This window comes from Piliocolobus tephrosceles, chromosome 8 (genome assembly GCF_002776525.5).
Source record: "Piliocolobus tephrosceles isolate RC106 chromosome 8, ASM277652v3, whole genome shotgun sequence".
Lineage (NCBI taxonomy): Eukaryota > Metazoa > Chordata > Mammalia > Primates > Cercopithecidae > Piliocolobus > Piliocolobus tephrosceles.
In genome coordinates this window covers 140,652,359-140,671,318 of record NC_045441.1, presented here as the reverse complement: position 1 = coordinate 140,671,318, position 18,960 = coordinate 140,652,359, and the positions used below count along the sequence as shown (strand labels likewise).

The 18,960-nt window shown below is 36.3% G+C and overlaps 1 protein-coding gene across 7 annotated transcripts in view; it reads left to right on the top strand.

Annotated features, from left to right (window-relative positions):
* The window catches only part of KMT2C (lysine methyltransferase 2C), a 230,332-nt gene that overhangs the window by 84,304 nt on the left and 127,068 nt on the right, over positions 1 to 18,960 (top strand). For all 7 annotated transcript variants that reach the window (XM_026447023.1, XM_026447019.1, XM_026447024.1 and 4 more), the window contains exons 6-8: positions 2,118 to 2,280; positions 10,804 to 10,975; positions 12,804 to 12,918. In XM_026447023.1, coding sequence (XP_026302808.1) covers positions 2,118 to 2,280; positions 10,804 to 10,975; positions 12,804 to 12,918 — 450 coding nt within the window. The remainder of the gene's footprint in view (positions 1 to 2,117; positions 2,281 to 10,803; positions 10,976 to 12,803; positions 12,919 to 18,960) is intronic.

Here is an 18,960-nt window from a genome sequence, read left to right as displayed (position 1 = left end):
GTTATTACACTTTATCAATGAAGACAAATATTTATTTTTTTCTGTGTTTCTAATGCATTAATACCCTTGAGTGCCAAAATAGAACTGAAATGTTATTCTGTATATTTATGTAAAATTTTAAAGCGTCACAACTGTAATTAGTGTTTATGAGTTATTTAGAAGCTATAGTGGTCTATTGCCTTGCACTCAGAATTTGTGGAAGACACACCAAGAGTCACTTAGCTTTCTTTTTTCTGCTTTCTTTCTTTCTCTCCCTCCCTCCCTCCCTCCTTCCCTCCTTCCCTCCTTCCCTCCCTCCCTCGCTCCTTCCTTCCTTCCTTCCTTCCTTCCTTCCTTCCTTCCTTCCTTCCTTCCTTCCTTCCTTCCTTCCTTCCTTCTTCCTTTCTTTCTTTCTCTTTCTCCTTCCTCCCTCCCTCCCTCCCGTCTTTGGTTCTTTTGTTCTTTCTTTTCATGGAGTCTGGCTCTGTTGCCCAGGCTGGAGTGCAGTGGCGTGATCTTGGCTCACTGCAGGCTCCGCCTCCCGGGTTCACGCCATTCTCCTGCCTCAGCCTCCCGAGTAGCTGGGACTACAGACACCTGCCACCATGCCCGGCTAATTTTTTGTATTTTTAGTAGACATGGGGTTTCACTATGTTAGCCAGGATTATCCTGGTCTCGATCTCCTGACCTCATGATTCGCCCGCCTTGGCCTCCCAGAGTGCTGGGATTACAGGCATGAGCCACCGTGCCTGGCCAAGTTTTTATATCTTTTTCTATTCTTACTTCTTTCTCATTCAGCCCTCAAGAGTCACTTAGCTTTGTTATGTTGATTCAATGCAGTGGACTGATGACAGTGAGGAAGAGTTTGATATTATGTGATATACAGATTTATACATAAAACATTGAAAAAATTATACTTTTAACTACTGTAGTTTCTGGTTAATTAGCAGAATATAGAGTCAGTGTAGTAACATGTGAAGATATCCACAGTAATGTTAGCAGGGTCCAACTGTCTCTGTTATATGAGGCTCCAGTTAGCTAAGCTATTTATGAGCCACACTTACAAACAAGATCACCAAAAGTTAAGTCTTTTTGGTATATATAAACAGGAACACCTATCTATTAGGGCCTATATCAAGCAGCATTTTTGGTGCTTTGGATACAAAGATAGTATGGCACCACGATTGAAGGATCTTGGACTAGGATGAGGAAAAGATAAACAATGATCATGTAATGGCATAAGCAAGTAACTACTATGTAATGGTGTAAACAAAAATATATATTAGATAGGCATTTCACACAGAGAGATTTCATACTGTATGGTACAGGGTCCATCAAACTCTGCTCAAAGAAAATGATGCTCAAAGTGGACTTGGGAGAATGAGGAAGAGTTTATGAATCATTCTAAGGGAAAACTGAATAAGTAAATGCAACATTTTAGATAATTTGTTCTGACTTCTTATGTGTTCACTTAGCCTAGACTGCCCCTCTTGTTTGGGGCTTATTTCTGTGCGTTTTACCACTTGTAAGATAATAGAGGCAGGTTGAAATGGGAAAGATACCAGATGACTAATTTTTTTCCCCGCATTTCCATCTTTTGTTAAGAAATTTGAAATTGATTGCTGCACTGAAGTATGTAGATTTTTTGTGTGTGAGTCTTTAACCATTTGTGTCCCCGTTAACTTAAAATTGATGAGTTTATTTTGTATTTATTTCTAGGCTGGGTAAAAAATAGTAATGTGTCTCATAAATAATATATATTCCTATTGCTGGTTCTGGTGGGATTTAAAAACTTTATAATAATCCTCAATATAGAAACCTGCCCTTTTAACCATATTACTATTTGCTTTTTTAAAAAATCTTTAGGTTTTGTTTCAAAAATGCTTCAGAATTTATTTTTGAACATATAAGGAAAAAGTGAGATTCTAACTTTCTAATTTGAATGGAAGGATGAGTTGGTAGCACACAAAGCACTAAATTGAGTAATGTAGATTTTATTATTTTTAATCCTTTGTTTAATATTTTGCAGGTTCAATTTGTTTTACTTGTACAGAGAGTTTTTTACACCTTCCCAGCTTATATTTGAATATCCCTTTTCAAGGTTTTATAAAGAGATTTCTCTCCTTTACCCCTTTCAGCGATGTGCATTTTGTAAGCACCTTGGAGCCACTATCAAATGCTGTGAAGAGAAATGTACCCAGATGTATCATTATCCTTGTGCTGCAGGAGCTGGCACCTTTCAGGATTTCAGTCACATCTTCCTGCTTTGTCCAGAACACATTGACCAAGCTCCTGAAAGATGTAAGTTTACTACGGATAGATTTTTAAACTTCAACCAATGTACTTACAATAACAAATGTTGTAAATTCCCTGAGTGTTATTCTACTTGTATTAAAAGGTAATAATACATAATCTTTAAAATCTCAGGGATATTTGCCAGAGATCCTTGGGGAGGGAAATGTTATCAATGGTTTCATTGAAGTTAAATCCAAAAAGTTATTTCCTCAGAAAAATCAAATAAAGTTTGCATGTTTTTTTATTCTTAAAACATTTTAAAAACCACTGTGGAAAGACATAAATACTAACTATGCAGTATTTCTAATTTATACTATAAAATAATTTATTAAAAAGTCAATCAGTATTCAACATCTTTTACACTAAAAAGCCATCCAGTTGAAGAATTAGAATACAGTTCATTCAGGTGTTATTTCAGGATTTACGTTAATAGGAACACCAAACACTTCTGAAATTCTTAGAAGTTGTGTATCCCTGATAGGTGTGGCAGAAATCTCTGCTAGCACCTTTTCATGATTCATCTATCTTGGTCATCTGTAATCTACAGTTGTGCAGTTTTTCTTTCTTTTCCAAATAGTATTTTATAATTCAATGAAAATGTTTAAGTGCTTGAAATTTACATTATACAGGAAATTATAACTCTTTACTATTGTATCATTAAAGAGAGATCTCTTCTTTTTCTTACTATGTGTTTTCCCAGTGAGCGTGTATGTTTTGGGATTTTTTTTTTCTTTAGTCTATTGAATTTCCAATCTCATTATGAAATCTCCATGATATTTTATTCAGTCTTTTTTTTGTCACCTCTCAGTTACCTAATGTTAACTTTTACCTGTTCCTTAGCAATGTTGATAAAAGCTTTTTTCTTCTCCAGGTCTGTGAAACATAAATATAGTTACCCCAGGCTTAAACTAATCTCAAATACAGTTAGTCTGCGTGATCATTATCCCTTATCTTTGTTGAGTACAGTGATTTCATTTTCTGTTAAAATTATTTTGTGTTCACATATGTAATCATACTGCTCTTAGTAACCTAGTGTGCAGACAAATTATAGGTAAGGCAAACTTAAATTTTAAATTATATTTAGGCTAATAAATAAGTGATTCAAAGTTTTAAAATGCTTTGGATTGCACACTCTTAAATCTGGAAGAGAAGAACTTTCATGCACAGCAACTGTTACGGCTACTATTTATGTACTGAGTTACTTCAGCAAGTACATAAACTGGCAGTTATCAGAGTGGATTATATTCTGGGCGGTATAATAAATATACTTTGTCATCTCAATAAAACAATTTTGTGTGTATGTAAGCATCTGAGTTTTATTCAGCCTTTTGTAGTTATGCTTTAGACCTCAGTAAACAACATGCAAACTTTTATAAGAATGTTTTTCTAATGTTAGAATGTTTTATTACTTAATGGCAGTGCTACTTTCTACTGATAACTGTGTTCTAATAGTGTATACCTTCAGTTAATGTTAGCAATCATAAATCAGTTTGCAGAATAATAAAATAAGTACTGAGGTGAGATAATTTGCTATCGTTGATCGTGTATGTAATGAAAGGTTTATGGCAACATCAAGCTAAAAGATATACTAAAATTATGAGTACTCTGCCTTTTTCTAAAATAGACTTATAGAGACTCATAAAAATACACGAGCAATAGGATGAAACTAAAAATAAGTAAGGAAAGGATAAATATGAAGGTAATAGAGAGACCCCCCCCAATATAATTTTAGATGTAACCACAAATTTGGCCCTATACCTTTTTAGCAGTCAGTACAAAGAAGGAAATATGAACCCTTAATCTGATTCTTACTATTTATAGCAAGACGTCACTTGATATAATGATATAATAATAAGACGTCACTTGATACAATGCAGTGAAAAATTGTCTTAAAGTATAGCCACCTTGTAGTAGAAAAATACAGTTTCATAGGGCTGGTTCTTATAACAACCTTCAAACTAAGTCAGTGGTGTAAAATCAAGGCCTAAATGACTAAATTAGATTTCTTTGGGATTATTTATTTATTTATTTATTTATTTTTGAGATGGAGTCTCGCACTGTCACCTGGGCTGGAATGCAATAGCGTTATCTTGGCTTACTGCAAAATCCGGCTCCCGGGCTCGTGATTTCTCCTGCCTCAGCCTCCCAAATAGCTGGGATTACAGGCGCATACCACCACACCTGGCTAATTTTTTGTGTTTTTAGTAGAGACGGGATTTCACTGTGTTGGCTAGACTGGTCTCGAACTCCTGACCTCGTGATCTGCCCGTCTTGGCCTCCCAAAGTGGTGGGATACACAGGCGTGAGCCATCATGCCCAGCCTCCTTGGGGATCTTAAACAGTGCATTCTAACTACACAACGTTCTGACCCATCTGTTAAGATGATCATAATCTTGGATTAAGTTCCAAGGATCTAATTTAAAGAATATTGCAGATAGGATGTTTTGTCACCTTTTTAAACATCTTTTATAAATATATCCACCTGTCCTAATTGTGTGTCATGGCAGAAGTTACTTTTTATGCTTTTAAAGTGATACTGTCTTAAATCGTAGTGTTATTATGAGGGTTAAATGAAAACAATGAATGGCATTCACATAACATTGTGCCTTGTATATATTAATTGCTTTAAAAAAGGTAGTTATTTTACCTCCTATTTAAGACTCAAGTCATGAGAGTAGTAATACATATTGAGTATATATATTTTCTGTTGCTTCCTAAGGGGCAGAGCAATAGCTGTGTTAGTTGACTGAGTTAGGAGTAAGGTTGACATCTTCTTATAAACGTTGAGAAATTTAACAAAAGCATGCATCTCATTATAAAGAAATCCACTAAAGAGAGTATCTGTGAAGAAGGCCGAGATTTTCATCAGGAAACACTTTTATGGTGCTCTGTCATAGGTAAATGGCTGGTCATTGCTGCAACATTATTTTCATGATGATACAAGGATACATTAACCTTGCCTGGAAATTTTACACTAAAAATCCATCTAGGAGATACAACCAGATACACTTCCTGAAAAGGAAAACTGAATGGCAAGAAGCCAATCATGCAAGATAAGAGGAAAGCACATTCCAGGGAGAGGGAACAGACTACTACACAGACCTTGAGGAATGGACTTGGCATGATTCATGAACAGATAGCATGTCATTTTACTTGGAGCATAGTAGCCTACTAGGTGGGTAGTAGAGACATCATCAAGGCGAACAAAAGCTAGATCATGTAGGCCTTGTAAGCAAGGGAAGGAGTTTGGGTTCTATTCAGTCTGCAATGAGAAGTCTTTGCAGGGTTTAAACATGGAAATGCTACATATCTTAATTCACTCCCTGTTCCTCAATGTATTTACTCATCATTTAGCTTTAATTCCTTTTACTTCACTCAAGCTTTAACTCCAGCCTCTTTTCTTTGGTTATCTTTGTATTTCTTGACATTAAGTCCTGCTGCTTTTCTTTTACCCTAAATTCTGTCAGTCCTCTGACCTTTCTTATCTACCTGCCAATGATATGGTCTAGCCTCTTTGAATGACATCCATGATTTATTTTTTCTTTCCAGAGATTCCCTTTCATAGGCAAATCACCCAGCACAGTGTCCTGCCAGTAATGAAAATTGGCAGATGATAGGGTTTGATGGAAATTAGAAAGCAATGCTGATTTGGTCCTTCGTAAATTCACACTATATGACAGCTATTTTAACTTTTGTTGCTGTTCACCAGTGCTTTTATTCTTACATGTTGTCTGGACTTAAGCAATAGCTTCATCAAGTTTAAGGATCTATGATAAGCTCTATTCTAATTTAAGCTCAATGTTTTTGTCTTTTTTAAAAATTTCTCTCTTCTCTTTTTTCAGATGTCTCTTAGGAAATGACTTTCTCCAAAGATGATTGTTTTGTTTCCTCTCACTTTTCTTCTGCCATATGAACTTTGCTCCCCTTACTTCATTTAGCTTCTTCATTGTATGCCACTGTTGGCATTTCATGCCTACTTTTGTGTATACTCAAATACTCATCACTTTCATTGATAAGTAGTGAAGTTTGCTGAGGAGTCAATTTGATTAGTAGTCAAGAGCCTGATCTTAGAAGCCACATAGACCTGGATTTTACTCCTGTCCCCTCTTAAATTATCTTTAGTTATAGCCTGTCTTTTTGCTTTTTCAGCTGTTTAAAGAAAAATTTCTTGGTTGAGTATTACTTTAAACTTAATGTCTCTGGCTTACAGACATATGTGTGTCTAAATATACATAGTTAATTTCTGACACGACACCAAAGCTGTCCAGTAGTATCGATAATCTTCTTATACATGACCTCCAAAAGGTTGTTTCAGTATTCCCATACATCTTCTCCCTGACTGGGAGGGTTGGAACCAACCTCATTTGTTTGTGTAGTGCTTTTAAAAATTACTGTTTTTCACATAAGGAAGGCATATTAGGTGTTTTTGTACCGGATGTATTACATGGATGTTTTTCTTTGACTAATTTATTACCAATGATCCATAGTAATCCAGTAACACAGCAAGGTTGTCAGTAAGGAATTGGTGGAAATCATCATCGTCTAAAAAGTGATTTTTGTGACAGTGACAGTTGTCTTGTTGCAGAGTAGGCTTTGTTGTATAAACAGTGCTGTGCAGTGTAAATATAATGTGAGCAACATAAGTAATTTTTCTAGTCGGCATGTTAAAAAGAGTAAAAGGAAACATTTGGGAATAATTGTAATAAATTTTATTTAGTTCAATCATCCAAAATAAGTAATATTTCAAATTTTGAGAGACTTGACTTTTTTCCCCTATTAAGATTTTGGAATCCAGTGTGCATGTTATGTTTACTGCACACCTCAATTTGAACTAATCACATTTCACTTATTCAGAAACCACATGTCGCTAGTAGCTGCCATGGCAAGTTGAAGTGTCAGGGAAGCAAACTCTAGGAAGTTTCACAGAAGCATTTTAGTGTTCTAGGAAAGTATAATAGAAAAATGAATTGATTATCTGATAATTAGTTTCTGATAATTAGTTGAGTATTCCCCCAATTTTTAAAAAGTTTTAAGGTGAGCAAAAAGAGATCAATTTTTAAATATACATGTTTTGAAAGATAAATACTAGTACTCTTAATATTAAGAAAAATAACTTATCCCAATTATGTCCTATCAAAAATGAACTAATTTATGACGCTTTCATTTTTAGATTAATGATTTATTTTAAATGCCTATCACTTTAAGAGCCATTTAAAAGTGATTTTAGCAGTTAAGTCCTTCACTTAAAATATGTTCAATAAGACTTGATTCATGCTAGGCAGTTGGGGATACAAAGTTAAAAAAGTTAAGGCCCCTGTCCTTCAAGGATTCACAGAGTTGTGCTGTAATTAATTGATTATGTAACAAGTTTCTTATAAGCATATGGGAAAATGTAATAGTCAACAACTAAATGGATATTTGGGTGTGGTAATAGGTATTCAGGAAATAATGTGCAGAGTTTGTTTTTGAGACAGAGTCTCACTCTGTCGCCCAGGCTGGAGTGCAGTGGTGCAAACTCCAGTTACTGCAGCCTCCACCTCCCGGGTTCGAGCGATTCTCCTGCCTCAGCCTCCTGAGTAGCTGGGACTACAGGCATGTGCCACAACACCCTGCTAATTTTGTGTTTTTAGTAGAGATTGGGTTTCACCGTGTTGGCCAGGCTGGTCTCGAACTCCTGACCTCAAGTAATCCACCTGCCTTGGCCTCCTAAAGTGCTGGGATTACAGGCATGAGCCACCGTGCCCAGCCATGAGCAGAGTTTTGAAGGCTGTGAGCTCAACAGAAACACAAAATTTGAAGCAGAGGGAATAGAATGTGTGCAACCACACAAACACGAATAGCAGGTTATGTGAGGTGCGTGGCAGACGACCCACCATGACCACATAATAGGGAGTTGTTCTAAGATTCAGTCGGAAAGGGAGATAAGGGCCTTTTTGCCTTATACTTGAAAATTCTGATTTTCTTTTAGGTGAAAAATGAGATATTGGTGAGTTTTAATTTATACAGAGGTTAACAATTAGATTTACATTTTTGAAAGATTGTTCTGGATGTGTAGAAAATGATTTAGAGAGGATGTCAGAACCATAACTATAGATGGTTTGATGCAGAAGATAATGCAATTAGTGAGACAGAATATTAGGTAGGTACAAAGGTAATTGCGGTCTTTGCCATTAAAAGTAATGTCAAAACCTGCAATTACTTTTGCACCAACTTAGTATGATAGACTAAACTATAAACATATAAGGAAGAATGATGTATAGGAAGTTTAATACATAAGAATTGGGATCTGGCTGGATGTGTTGGGTCAGGGCTGAGTTCTGTGTCAACAATGATACTAAGGTTTCTGCCTTTATCCATTCTTGAGGAAAATGCATGATGTTTTGGTTTTTTAAAAGAGTTTCACTTTTGAGCAGTTGAGTTTGAATGTTGTTAGAACATCTGGCTATTGAGATCCAGTAAGACTTGAAGAATAAAGGTTTGGGGCTTACGAAAGAATTCTAGGGCCAATAATATAGATTTGGGAATCATGGTGGCATTTTATGGTGTGAGAGTTGATGTGATCACAAAGGGAAACTATGGGGGATTAGGAAAGAAGGAAAAGGATGAAATCCTAAGAAACTCCAGCATTTAGAAAGATTGTATAGGTACAAAAGCCAACAAAGGTGGATGAGACGAAAGTAGGGGAAAACCTAAGGAGAAATTGGGAGAGAGTTGCCATGATAGAAACTAAGGAAGGGGGCATTTTAATGTGGAAGTGGCTAGAAATGCAAATGCTACAAAGTGCAAAAAAACCAAAGACTAAAAGGTAACCATCTGGTTTCCTGGGGGCATTGGCAGCCTCACTCAAGTAGCTTCAGATGAGTAGTAGGTGCTAAGTCAGCCTTTGTGAAATATATCAGAGGTCCAGCCAGCATCCAAATTTTGAAGCCTGTTTTTTTGTAACTGACCTCAAGCGAGAAATTATTTTTACATTTTTAAAAGCGTGTAAATAAAAACAAAAAGTCTGACTTTTTGTCAGAGACTGCTATGGCTCACAAAGCCTAAAATATTTACTATCTGGCCCTTTTCAGGAAAAGTTTGCAGACTCCTGTACAAATAAAGGAAATATTTTTTAACTCTGTTTTAAGATGCTTGACTGGAAAAGAAAGGACGTATGAGTCAGAGAGGAATTGATAGGACTGACCAAACCTTCCAAAAATGGAAAAAAGGCTGAGTGCAGTAGCTCACACCTATAATCGCAGCACTTTGGGAGGCTGAGGCAGGAGGATTGCTTGAGTTCAGGAGTTTGAGACCAGCCTGGGCAATGTGGCAAAACCCCGTCTCTACTAAAAATATAAAAATTAGATGGGCGTGGTGGCACATGCCTGTAATCCCAGCTACTGGGGAGGCTGAGGCATGAGAATCCCTTGAACCTGAGAGGCAGAGGTTATAGTAAGCCGAGATCACGCCACTGCACTCTAGCCTAGGTGACAGAGTGAAACTCGGTCTCAAAAAAAAAAAGGAAAAAATAATGATTCTTATGCTTTGTGATACTTGTTAAACACAGGCATATTCATATATAGTATCTAAGGTTGGTATGATATGCTTGACTGGAAAAGAAAGAACATATGAGTCAGAATAATAGGAATGATCAAACCCTCAAAAAATGCAAAGATTCATATACTTTGTGATACTTGTTATATACAGGCATATTTTTTATATATTATCTAAGATTGGTATGATTTTAGAATTATTTTCCTTCTTGTTTTGCAGTATGCATAAGTTTAATTGTGTATTTGGCAGGGCAGTTTATCCTTATGTTTATTTTCTGTTTTATATGTTAAAAGAACTGTTAGTACATTTTGTTTTAATCCACATTTAGGGATGGATGATGTCCATAATTATGTGGATTTTAATGCTTTTACAACTAGAAATTAATATAGATGAATATATAATTAGTATATTAAGTAATGTGTTTATGTATAAATATGTAGCTTCTGTCTTTAATGTTCTCCTACATAAGACATTTTCCAGTAATTAAAAAAAGCCCTTATGTGATTTGAATAGTCTGTTTATGCTTAAGAAGCATCTTAGTTTAATTGATACTAACGTTTCTTGATTTTGTCTCTTATCTGATTTTGTAATTTCAAAATAAATTTAACATTCAAAGAAAATGTTTATGTTACACTGCAGAGCGTTGGTATTTTCCTTGTTTGGTTCTTTCCAGTCAGCATATATTGAGCATTAATTAGGCATCCAGCATTATCATTGGCATTAGGAATAGAAAATTAAAGAACTGCTTATGGTCTCAAGTAGATATAGCCACAAATAATTGCAAAACTATACAATTAAATTTAATGTGGTTACATTTAGATTAAATTCCCTAGTGTTTTTATTGATACCTCTTTCTGATTAGATGACAATTCAATGTGAATAACTTCAAATGTCTGAAAGGTTCATGATGCAAATCCTTTCGAATGATTTTACTGTAAAGTCAGAAAAATTTTAAATTCTTATACAACAATTTCATTGTTTTACTGTTAATTATAGCAAAGGAAGATGCAAACTGTGCAGTGTGCGACAGCCCGGGAGACCTCTTAGATCAGTTCTTTTGTACTACTTGTGGTCAGCACTATCATGGAATGTGCCTGGATATAGCGGTTACTCCATTAAAACGTGCAGGTTGGCAATGTCCTGAGTGCAAAGTGTGCCAGAACTGCAAGTAAGTTTTAATTTCAATTCAAAGCTGTGTGTTGAGTTTAAGAGGGATCCTATTACTAGGTGCTAAAAGTTTGTGTAATATAATAAAGGTTGTTCATATTTTAGCTATATTCATTCAGAATGACTTCATCATACTTTAAAACATTACTGATATTAACATTTATATTATTTTGAAAAGTTTAAACAAAACTGATTTTAATAATTTAAATTGCTCTGGTTGTCTAAAAAGCTAATTTAAATTTGCCAACAATTTAAAAAATAAGCGATGTTAACAATTTAAAACAAGCATTGGAAGAATAAAACAGCTTTTCTTAAGGGGGACTGGGGAGGAGATTTAATAGGATTTAAACCTCTAACTACAGAAGTAGACGAATTAGAGTTGAACCAAAAAATCAGTCATGTGTTTGAATTTCCATTCCAGGAAGAACACTTTCTGTTATTTTAATGTACATCTGCATCTCTCCAAAAGCCCCCTTGAGTACGTCCTGGTCAGCATAATTCCAAAATGAAATATGTGGCATTTACAAATTTGTAAGGGGGTTATCTTTTCCTGTTGTATTTCATCTCTTGGTCATTTCTCCAGTCTTTTCTGTGATTTCCCCTCGCACCCCCATGATTCTAATGGCCTCGATGATTTGGGGATGTTACCAGCATCTTCATTTACAGGCTGAGGATTTTTGTTATAACCAGCAAGAATTATGCCCAACTGCCATCATCAGTCTGTTTTTATTATTTAATTTGATAAGAAATAAGCATTGATATCTTAGAGTTATGTGACATAAATAGGACTACGTACCTTCATATTTTGGTAAAAATTAGATAAAATATCAGTAAACATTTATTCGATAGCTTGTATCTGCACTCAGTTTCTTGGGAAAGATTGAAAGAACTTGAAGGAAGAGTACTTGTTCTCCAAGATCTTTCCGTGTAGCTGAAGAGATAAAATGTGACTTTTTATGTAGAGGTTGAACTGAATAATAACTGGAGGCCAACTGACCCATCTTCCTGTTGACTTCTATTTATCCCCCAGATTTCGTTCAGAGATTCCTCTCTCAACTCTTCTTGCATTCCCCATTTTTTCTTTTCCCTTCTCTTGAAATTAAAATCATAGTATCTGAAAGTGATCAATAGTCAAAAATCTCAACAGAGATAATGCTGTCAGTCAGGGGCCCAATCTTTGGGGACAGAAGAGTGTTTACAGAAAGGTTTTAGGTTTTCAACTGTAATTCTTAATAATTGTGACAAGGTTTGTATTTTGAAATAATTATTCAGCATTTAATTGCTTAATAGACATTCTAAGCACTTGAACCTGCATTACGTTTAATTCTCATAGTAATCTTTATTATTCCTGTTTTATACCTGAAACTCAGCTTTAGTCTAAGTTGTTCAGTGACACAGCTAGAAAACAGCAGCCTGAATACAAACAAATCTGATGCCAAACTTGATCGTCTTTACATTATATTACAGTGTCTTTTCAAGATTTGTTCCTTTTCACACAGTAGCACCTAGCAGTTATAGCGCCTTCCTCTCAAAAGTTATATTCTAAAAGAAAAGATCAGAGGCTTTTCATCTTGCCTTAACCCTTCCTCCTTTGCAGGAATCCTAAAATGGCTAGAGCAAGTTAACCATAGGTGAGCATTGAGTAAAGATTACCATTTAGGAGGTAATCCTTATGGCAGGGTTACCTCTGTTATTATCTGCAGAGACAAAACAGATACTGAGGTATTTATGAACTGTGCAGTTCCCAGGACTGATTATTTTCATGATTACTTACGTTACAAAACATAAGTTTAAAGATAAGGCATCATTAATGCTATCTTATTTTTTAGACAATCGGGAGAAGATAGCAAGATGCTAGTGTGTGATACGTGTGACAAAGGGTATCATACTTTTTGTCTTCAACCAGTTATGAAATCAGTACCAACCAATGGCTGGAAATGCAAAGTAAGTTGTTTATTTTTTTTAAATCCTCTGTATGTTTTATATAGAGAACAGACACATCGGATGCTTACTCAAATCTATACATTACCATCAGCTTTTTAAAAAACAGCTTTATTGACTTATAATTGACATACAATAAACTGTGCACTCTTCAAGATAATGAACATAGTCGTCACCGTCAAAAGTTTCCTGGTGCCTGTTGGCTTGCTTTGCGGCTGTTCAAACACCTCTGTCTTCCCAGTCTGCTTTTCCACTATAGATTAGTATTCACTTCCTAGAATGTTTAATAAAAGCCTCGTATAGTATATACTCATTTTTGGTCTGGCTTCTTTAACTCAGTGTAATTATTTTGAAATTCATCTATATTGCTGCACAGGTCAGTAGTGATTCTTTTTTATTACTGAGTGCTGGAGATACCACAATTTGTTTATTGAATCACCTGTTGGTGAACATTTGGGTTAAAATTTTGAGCTATTATAAAAAATGCCGATGAACTTATTAACTTACTTCCTACCTCACTTGGCTTCTGCCCCTCCAGGGTGAGGTGTTCAGAGCCGGGTGGGGGCAGTGGGGTGGTGGAGATGGCCCTTGGAATCCGAGGTGTGGTTTAGCTTTTAAGCTTGGTCTTCCTGGGCTACTGGTGTCGAGAGGTTGAGGGATGGAGATGACCCTCAGGTGCTGCATGGGCCTGGAGCACGTTTTTCCTGGAGCTGGAGAGGGCCTGATGGCCCGTGCGCGGGAGTGGAAGGCACAGCATTGTCATTGCCCTTCTTGGAATTGCTTTTTCTAGTGAGGAGGTGGTGGGCCTGGGAAAGGAAGGTGATGTGGCCAGAACCTCAGGTGCCCGTGGTGGGCCGGGGGTGGTGGTGGAGGGTGGGGAGGAGGTGGCTGCAGAAGCAGAAATTCTGCACCTGCGCCCTGCCCCCGCCAGTGAGGTTTGGACCTAGAGCTGAAAGCCGTATTACCAGGTTCTATTGTGGTCTTCAGCAAGTTCTATTAGGCTTCTGCCTGAGTGGTGGGGATTGAGGGGAGGGGCCTTCTCTCCTGGGGAATAAAAGAGCTGCTGGGTAACTGTGCTCAGCTGTGGCTACCTGGGAAGTGGAGCCTGAGGGCTGAAGAATTGTGATGACCTCTGGCCTGCTTCCTCAGGTAGTTCAGATTCCTTCTCTTGCTGAATGACTTACTGGAGAGGAAAAACTCTGCTGTTTGACTGATTTGCACATTTATACTCTTCACTCAGTTCCTCTACTTGCCTTTTTACTTCTAATACGAAGTTGAATTTGTAATTCATTTTCTTTCCTTCCCTAAGGAAAAAGGACATTTAAGACTGTAAGTTTACCTTAGGCTGTAGCTTTGGCTGAAGCCAAATTTATTGTATTTGTAACTTTATGTATGTATATACCTTACAGGATAGCTTTATCTTTTTTTAAGTTGTGCTGAAGTATGTTAATTTATGCTTTAATTTCATTTAATCAGAGAATTTAAAGTAGGTTTTTTTAAATAAATGTTTTGATACTTGAAGTAGTGACTTTTTAAAGGTGTAGCATTTGTGTTTATTAATTTCTTTTAGTTAGATGAAGTCCTTTTACCTTATTTTTGACATGTTGATTTAACAAGTTGTTACAATTGACCACTATTAATTGTTCCTATTAGTTTATCATATTTTTAAACAAATACCTTGTGGCTGTTATTTAGCAAGTAGGTCAGGCCAGTGTTAGTATGTTGTGCTTTTTGCCAGTATAAAATTGTTCTTTATTCTGTGTAATGTGTTTTTTGTTGAGGGATCAGGAAGGGCAGGTATTTTGTCTTGCCTGACACTATGGCCACGTAGGGTGTTAGTTTGCCGGTTGAATAGTTATCTTTTCACATCTTTTTATTTTGAATTCTTTTGTGTTATTTTAAATATATCTTTTGAAAAGCTTAATAGAGGTATCTGGATTGATGGTTGTAATTGAAATGCTTGGCTATTTTGAGGCAAAATTGTTCATACAATTTCTTTCTATTTTTCTCTTTTACTTCCTGCAATGATTTATAATTCAGAATCTCATTTTGTGAATGTAAATGATTATGAATGTTAAATAAATAAATTTTCCCTTCTCCCATTCCCCACCGAAAATGAAGTTTTTATTCCCCTTTTCTCTGTTTGATTTGATTAACCTAGATTATAAACCTTGACACAATTTTCTTGCAAAAAATATATTTCCTCTGTTAATTCCAACTTTACCCTCAATCTTTCGGAGTCTTGGTTATATTCCTTTAAAAAGAATTATAAATTTTCTGAAACCCTACATGTCTGAAAGAGACTGTTCCCTTTAGATTATAAGAATTTGGCATAGTATAATGTTTCGTATTACAAATTTTTCTTTTTTATACTCTGAAAACATTTTCTTCAGTTTTTTCAGTTTATGCTGTCACAAGAAAAATCTTACTTTAAAAAATTTAATCATAATCCTTTTTTTCCTTCCTGAAAGTTTTGGGAGATGTGTGTGAGTCCCTGTCCCCCCCGCCCCAACACCTTTTTAAAAATATATATTTACTTAAAAAATTACCTTCTTTACACTCTCTAATAGCATCTAGTAACTGCTGGATAATTTTTGTCTCCTGCTCTTAATCTTCTTTATTACGGTTTTCATTATCTTGAGAACTAGTAGAGAATTCTGGGTTTCTTTCTCAGCTTGTTGTGTCTCCCCTTTGGTGTGCTCCTTTCTAATTTGCTCTTTGTAATCTGCTATTCTCTTTCAGAGTGACAGAATTACATAATTTCTGGGAATACTATTGGATACTTAATCTTTTTATTCTGTTCTATGAAGGCACTATAATGTGGTGGTTAAAAGCTTATGCTGTGGAGTCAAATTGCAGCTTTTTCAGTTATTAAATTTATGATCTTTGGCTACCTATATAACTTCCCTAAGTCAGTGTATAGAAGGTTAATAGTAGTTACCTCACAGGGGTGTTGGATTTAATGAAGTGGTGTCTATAAAGTGCCCAGCACAATGCCTAACACAAAGCAAGCACAGAAACAGTTACCATAGAGTTTTTCATGGTTTGAAGGTTTGTCCTTTGAACCATTTGAAGAATGATTATATTTCTCTGCTGTTAAATTCTTCTGTAGTTCTCTCTGTAGTCTTGAGTCATAATTTGCTCATTTGTTTGCATTTAACATTTGAGTGTTTACTGTGTGTGAATATCACTGTGGTCAAGGCTGGAGATGTGGGGGCAAATCGGTGTGCCCCCAAGGGGCTGTCAGTCTAGTTTGGGGCTGCTCTCTAGTGAACTGGAGTCGGGATGATCTTTTCAGGATCTTTATTGTAAACCAGTCATTGTCAGATAGATTTCTTTGTCCTATTTTTATCTCAAGAATGCCTGTCTGTTGGTATGTTATGCATTTTTAGAAAATTTTTACTTGAAAATAAGTTCAAACTCTAAAAGTTGGAAAAAATAAAAATAATACCCATATCCCATTTACTTAGATTCATCAGTTGTTAGCATTTCGTTATCATTGGGCATGCCCTCACTTTCTGTGTGTGTGTATGTGTGTGTGTGTCTATTCCCCCCAGTCCCCTACCATTTGAGGGTTAATTACATACCTTATGCCTTTTTACCGCTATTTCAGTATGTATTTCTTAATAATAGGAATATTCTTAAAAAATCACAATCCTGCTATCAACTGCCTAAACTTACATCAGTGTAGTATGTTTAGCCATATTCCAATTATGTCATTTGATCTTACGTCGTTCATAACCTACCCCTTCCTCCAAGTAGGTTCTAGGATTTAGTTTTTGTCATTGGTATTTTTGAAGAATAGAGTTCTTCCCAATATACTTGTTTTTTTCTTTTTTCAAAGAGAAATTTCCCCATTTAGTCTTTGATATCCCCTTATGATTAGATGAGAGGCATGTATTATTGGCCAGAATACTGCAAAGTGCTGATCCATCCTCAAGGTATCACAGCTGGAAGCACACATTGTTCCACTTTCCCTCATGGGAATCACCTGGTCAGGCTGTTGCCAAATTTCTTTTTTCCCCCCTCCTTTGTATCTAATAAAGCAGTATGTGAGGAGACACTTTAAGACCATGCAGATATCTTGCTTTTCCTCAGAACTTCCTTCTAGATTTTAAAAACGTACTCCCTAGGCCAGGGGTGGTGGCTCACGCCTGTAATCCCAGCACTTTGGGAGGCTGAAGCGGGCGGGTCACTTGAGGTCAGGAGTTTGAGATCAGCATGGCCAACATGGTGAAACCCTGTCTGTAGTAAAAGTACAAAAATTAGCCAGGCATGGTAGCGGCTGCCTGTAATTCCAGCTACTCAGGATGCCGAGACAGGAGAATCGCTTGAACCCGGGAGGCAGAGGTTTGCAGTGAGCCGAGCTCATGCCACTGCATTCCAGCCTGGGTGACAGAGATAGACTCCGTCTCAAACAACAGCAACAAAAAACTTACTGTCTGATGATGCCATTTTAACCTGCTTTCTTTTGGTTGCAAATGATGCATTTCCAGCTCTAGCACTCCCACCACATTTACCAGTTAGCCCTCTGCTTTCTTTTGTAAGCAAGAATACTTCTTTCACATGTTACACTTACTAATTATTGATGTTGACTCATGAACTCCTATTATCTTCAGTCAGTCATTTACAACTCATTACCTAATTATTTTTTGTGTTCAGATAGTCCCATGTTTGCTGTTAGTTGCTCCTTCAAGCTGGCGCCAGTGTTCTGCCCTCACCACTTATGTGAACACTTCATTATGTTTTGGTATAGCAAGATGTTACAAGCTCATCTTATCCCTCCCATGCCCCAGTCCTGGAGTAAGTCTGTTGTTAAATAAGTAACCCAGATTCCTTTAGTGGGGAATGGGTGCTGGGTGTGCTCGTTGCTACTGGAGGGTGTTTGCTTCTTCACCCTTTCACCTGGTGATGTCAGGAAATATATGCATGTGTGTACACTTACACAAGCTTTTACAACCCATGGCCCGCAGGCTACATGTGGTCCAGGATGGCTTTGAATGTGGCCCAACAGAAATTCATAAATTTTCTTAAAACATTATGAGGTGTTTTTTTTGTTTGTTTTTTTGTTTTTTTGTTTTTTTGGGGGGGGGGGTTGTGTGTGCATAGCTCATCAGCTGTCATTAGTGTTAATGTATCTTGTGTGTGGCCCAAGACAATTCTTCTTCTTTCAGTGTGGTCCGGGGAAGCCAAAAGATTGGATACCTCTACACTTCCATTTGTACACATAAATATTCATATACCCTTACATATACATAACTTAGAAATAATGAATTTACACCGGTACCTCCAGTTCTTACCCTTCTGCACTGAGTTCTTTGCCTTCTCATTCTTGCATGTCTGTTCTTCTACAATAAAAATTCTGGGTTGCAGCAATGTCAGCACATTTATTCAGTTGCTCAATCTAAAAAGCAAATCTGCTTCAGTTTGCTCTCAGTAATAGATTTTATTCCCCTTTCTTTTCTTAGTGATTTAATTTTTTAAATATAGAAGATATTAGTGTACTTTCAAAACTCAAAGCTATATAAAGTTTTACTCAGAATTGTCACTGCCTCTTGTTTATTACTTATACCCCATTTCCCTCAACTTCTTGGAGGTAACTAACTACATTGTTTTCTGTTTTAAACTTCCTGTTATTTTTCCTCTAAGAATAAGAAGATATATTGCTCTTACTTTCACTGAAGGTAGCATGTTGTATGTTCTATTGCATGTTGCTGTTTTCATGTAATAGAATCTGGAATCATTTCTGGCAAGTTAGGCAAGTTCAAGAGATCTCATTCTGCTTTTAAACAACTGCATAGCACTCCATTGTGTATCTGTGCTATGGGTTACTCAACCAATGGCCTGTGCTTTGGTATTTTGATAGTTTACAATATTTTGCATTATAAATGATTTTACAGTCTATAGCTTTGTGCATATGTATTTTTGAATTCTCAGGGACAAATCTATAGGGTAAATTCCTAGAAGTAGGATCATTGTCTCAGGAGTGTACACATATGTAGCTTTGCTAGATACTGTCAAATTCCCTTTCTTGGGGCTTATGGT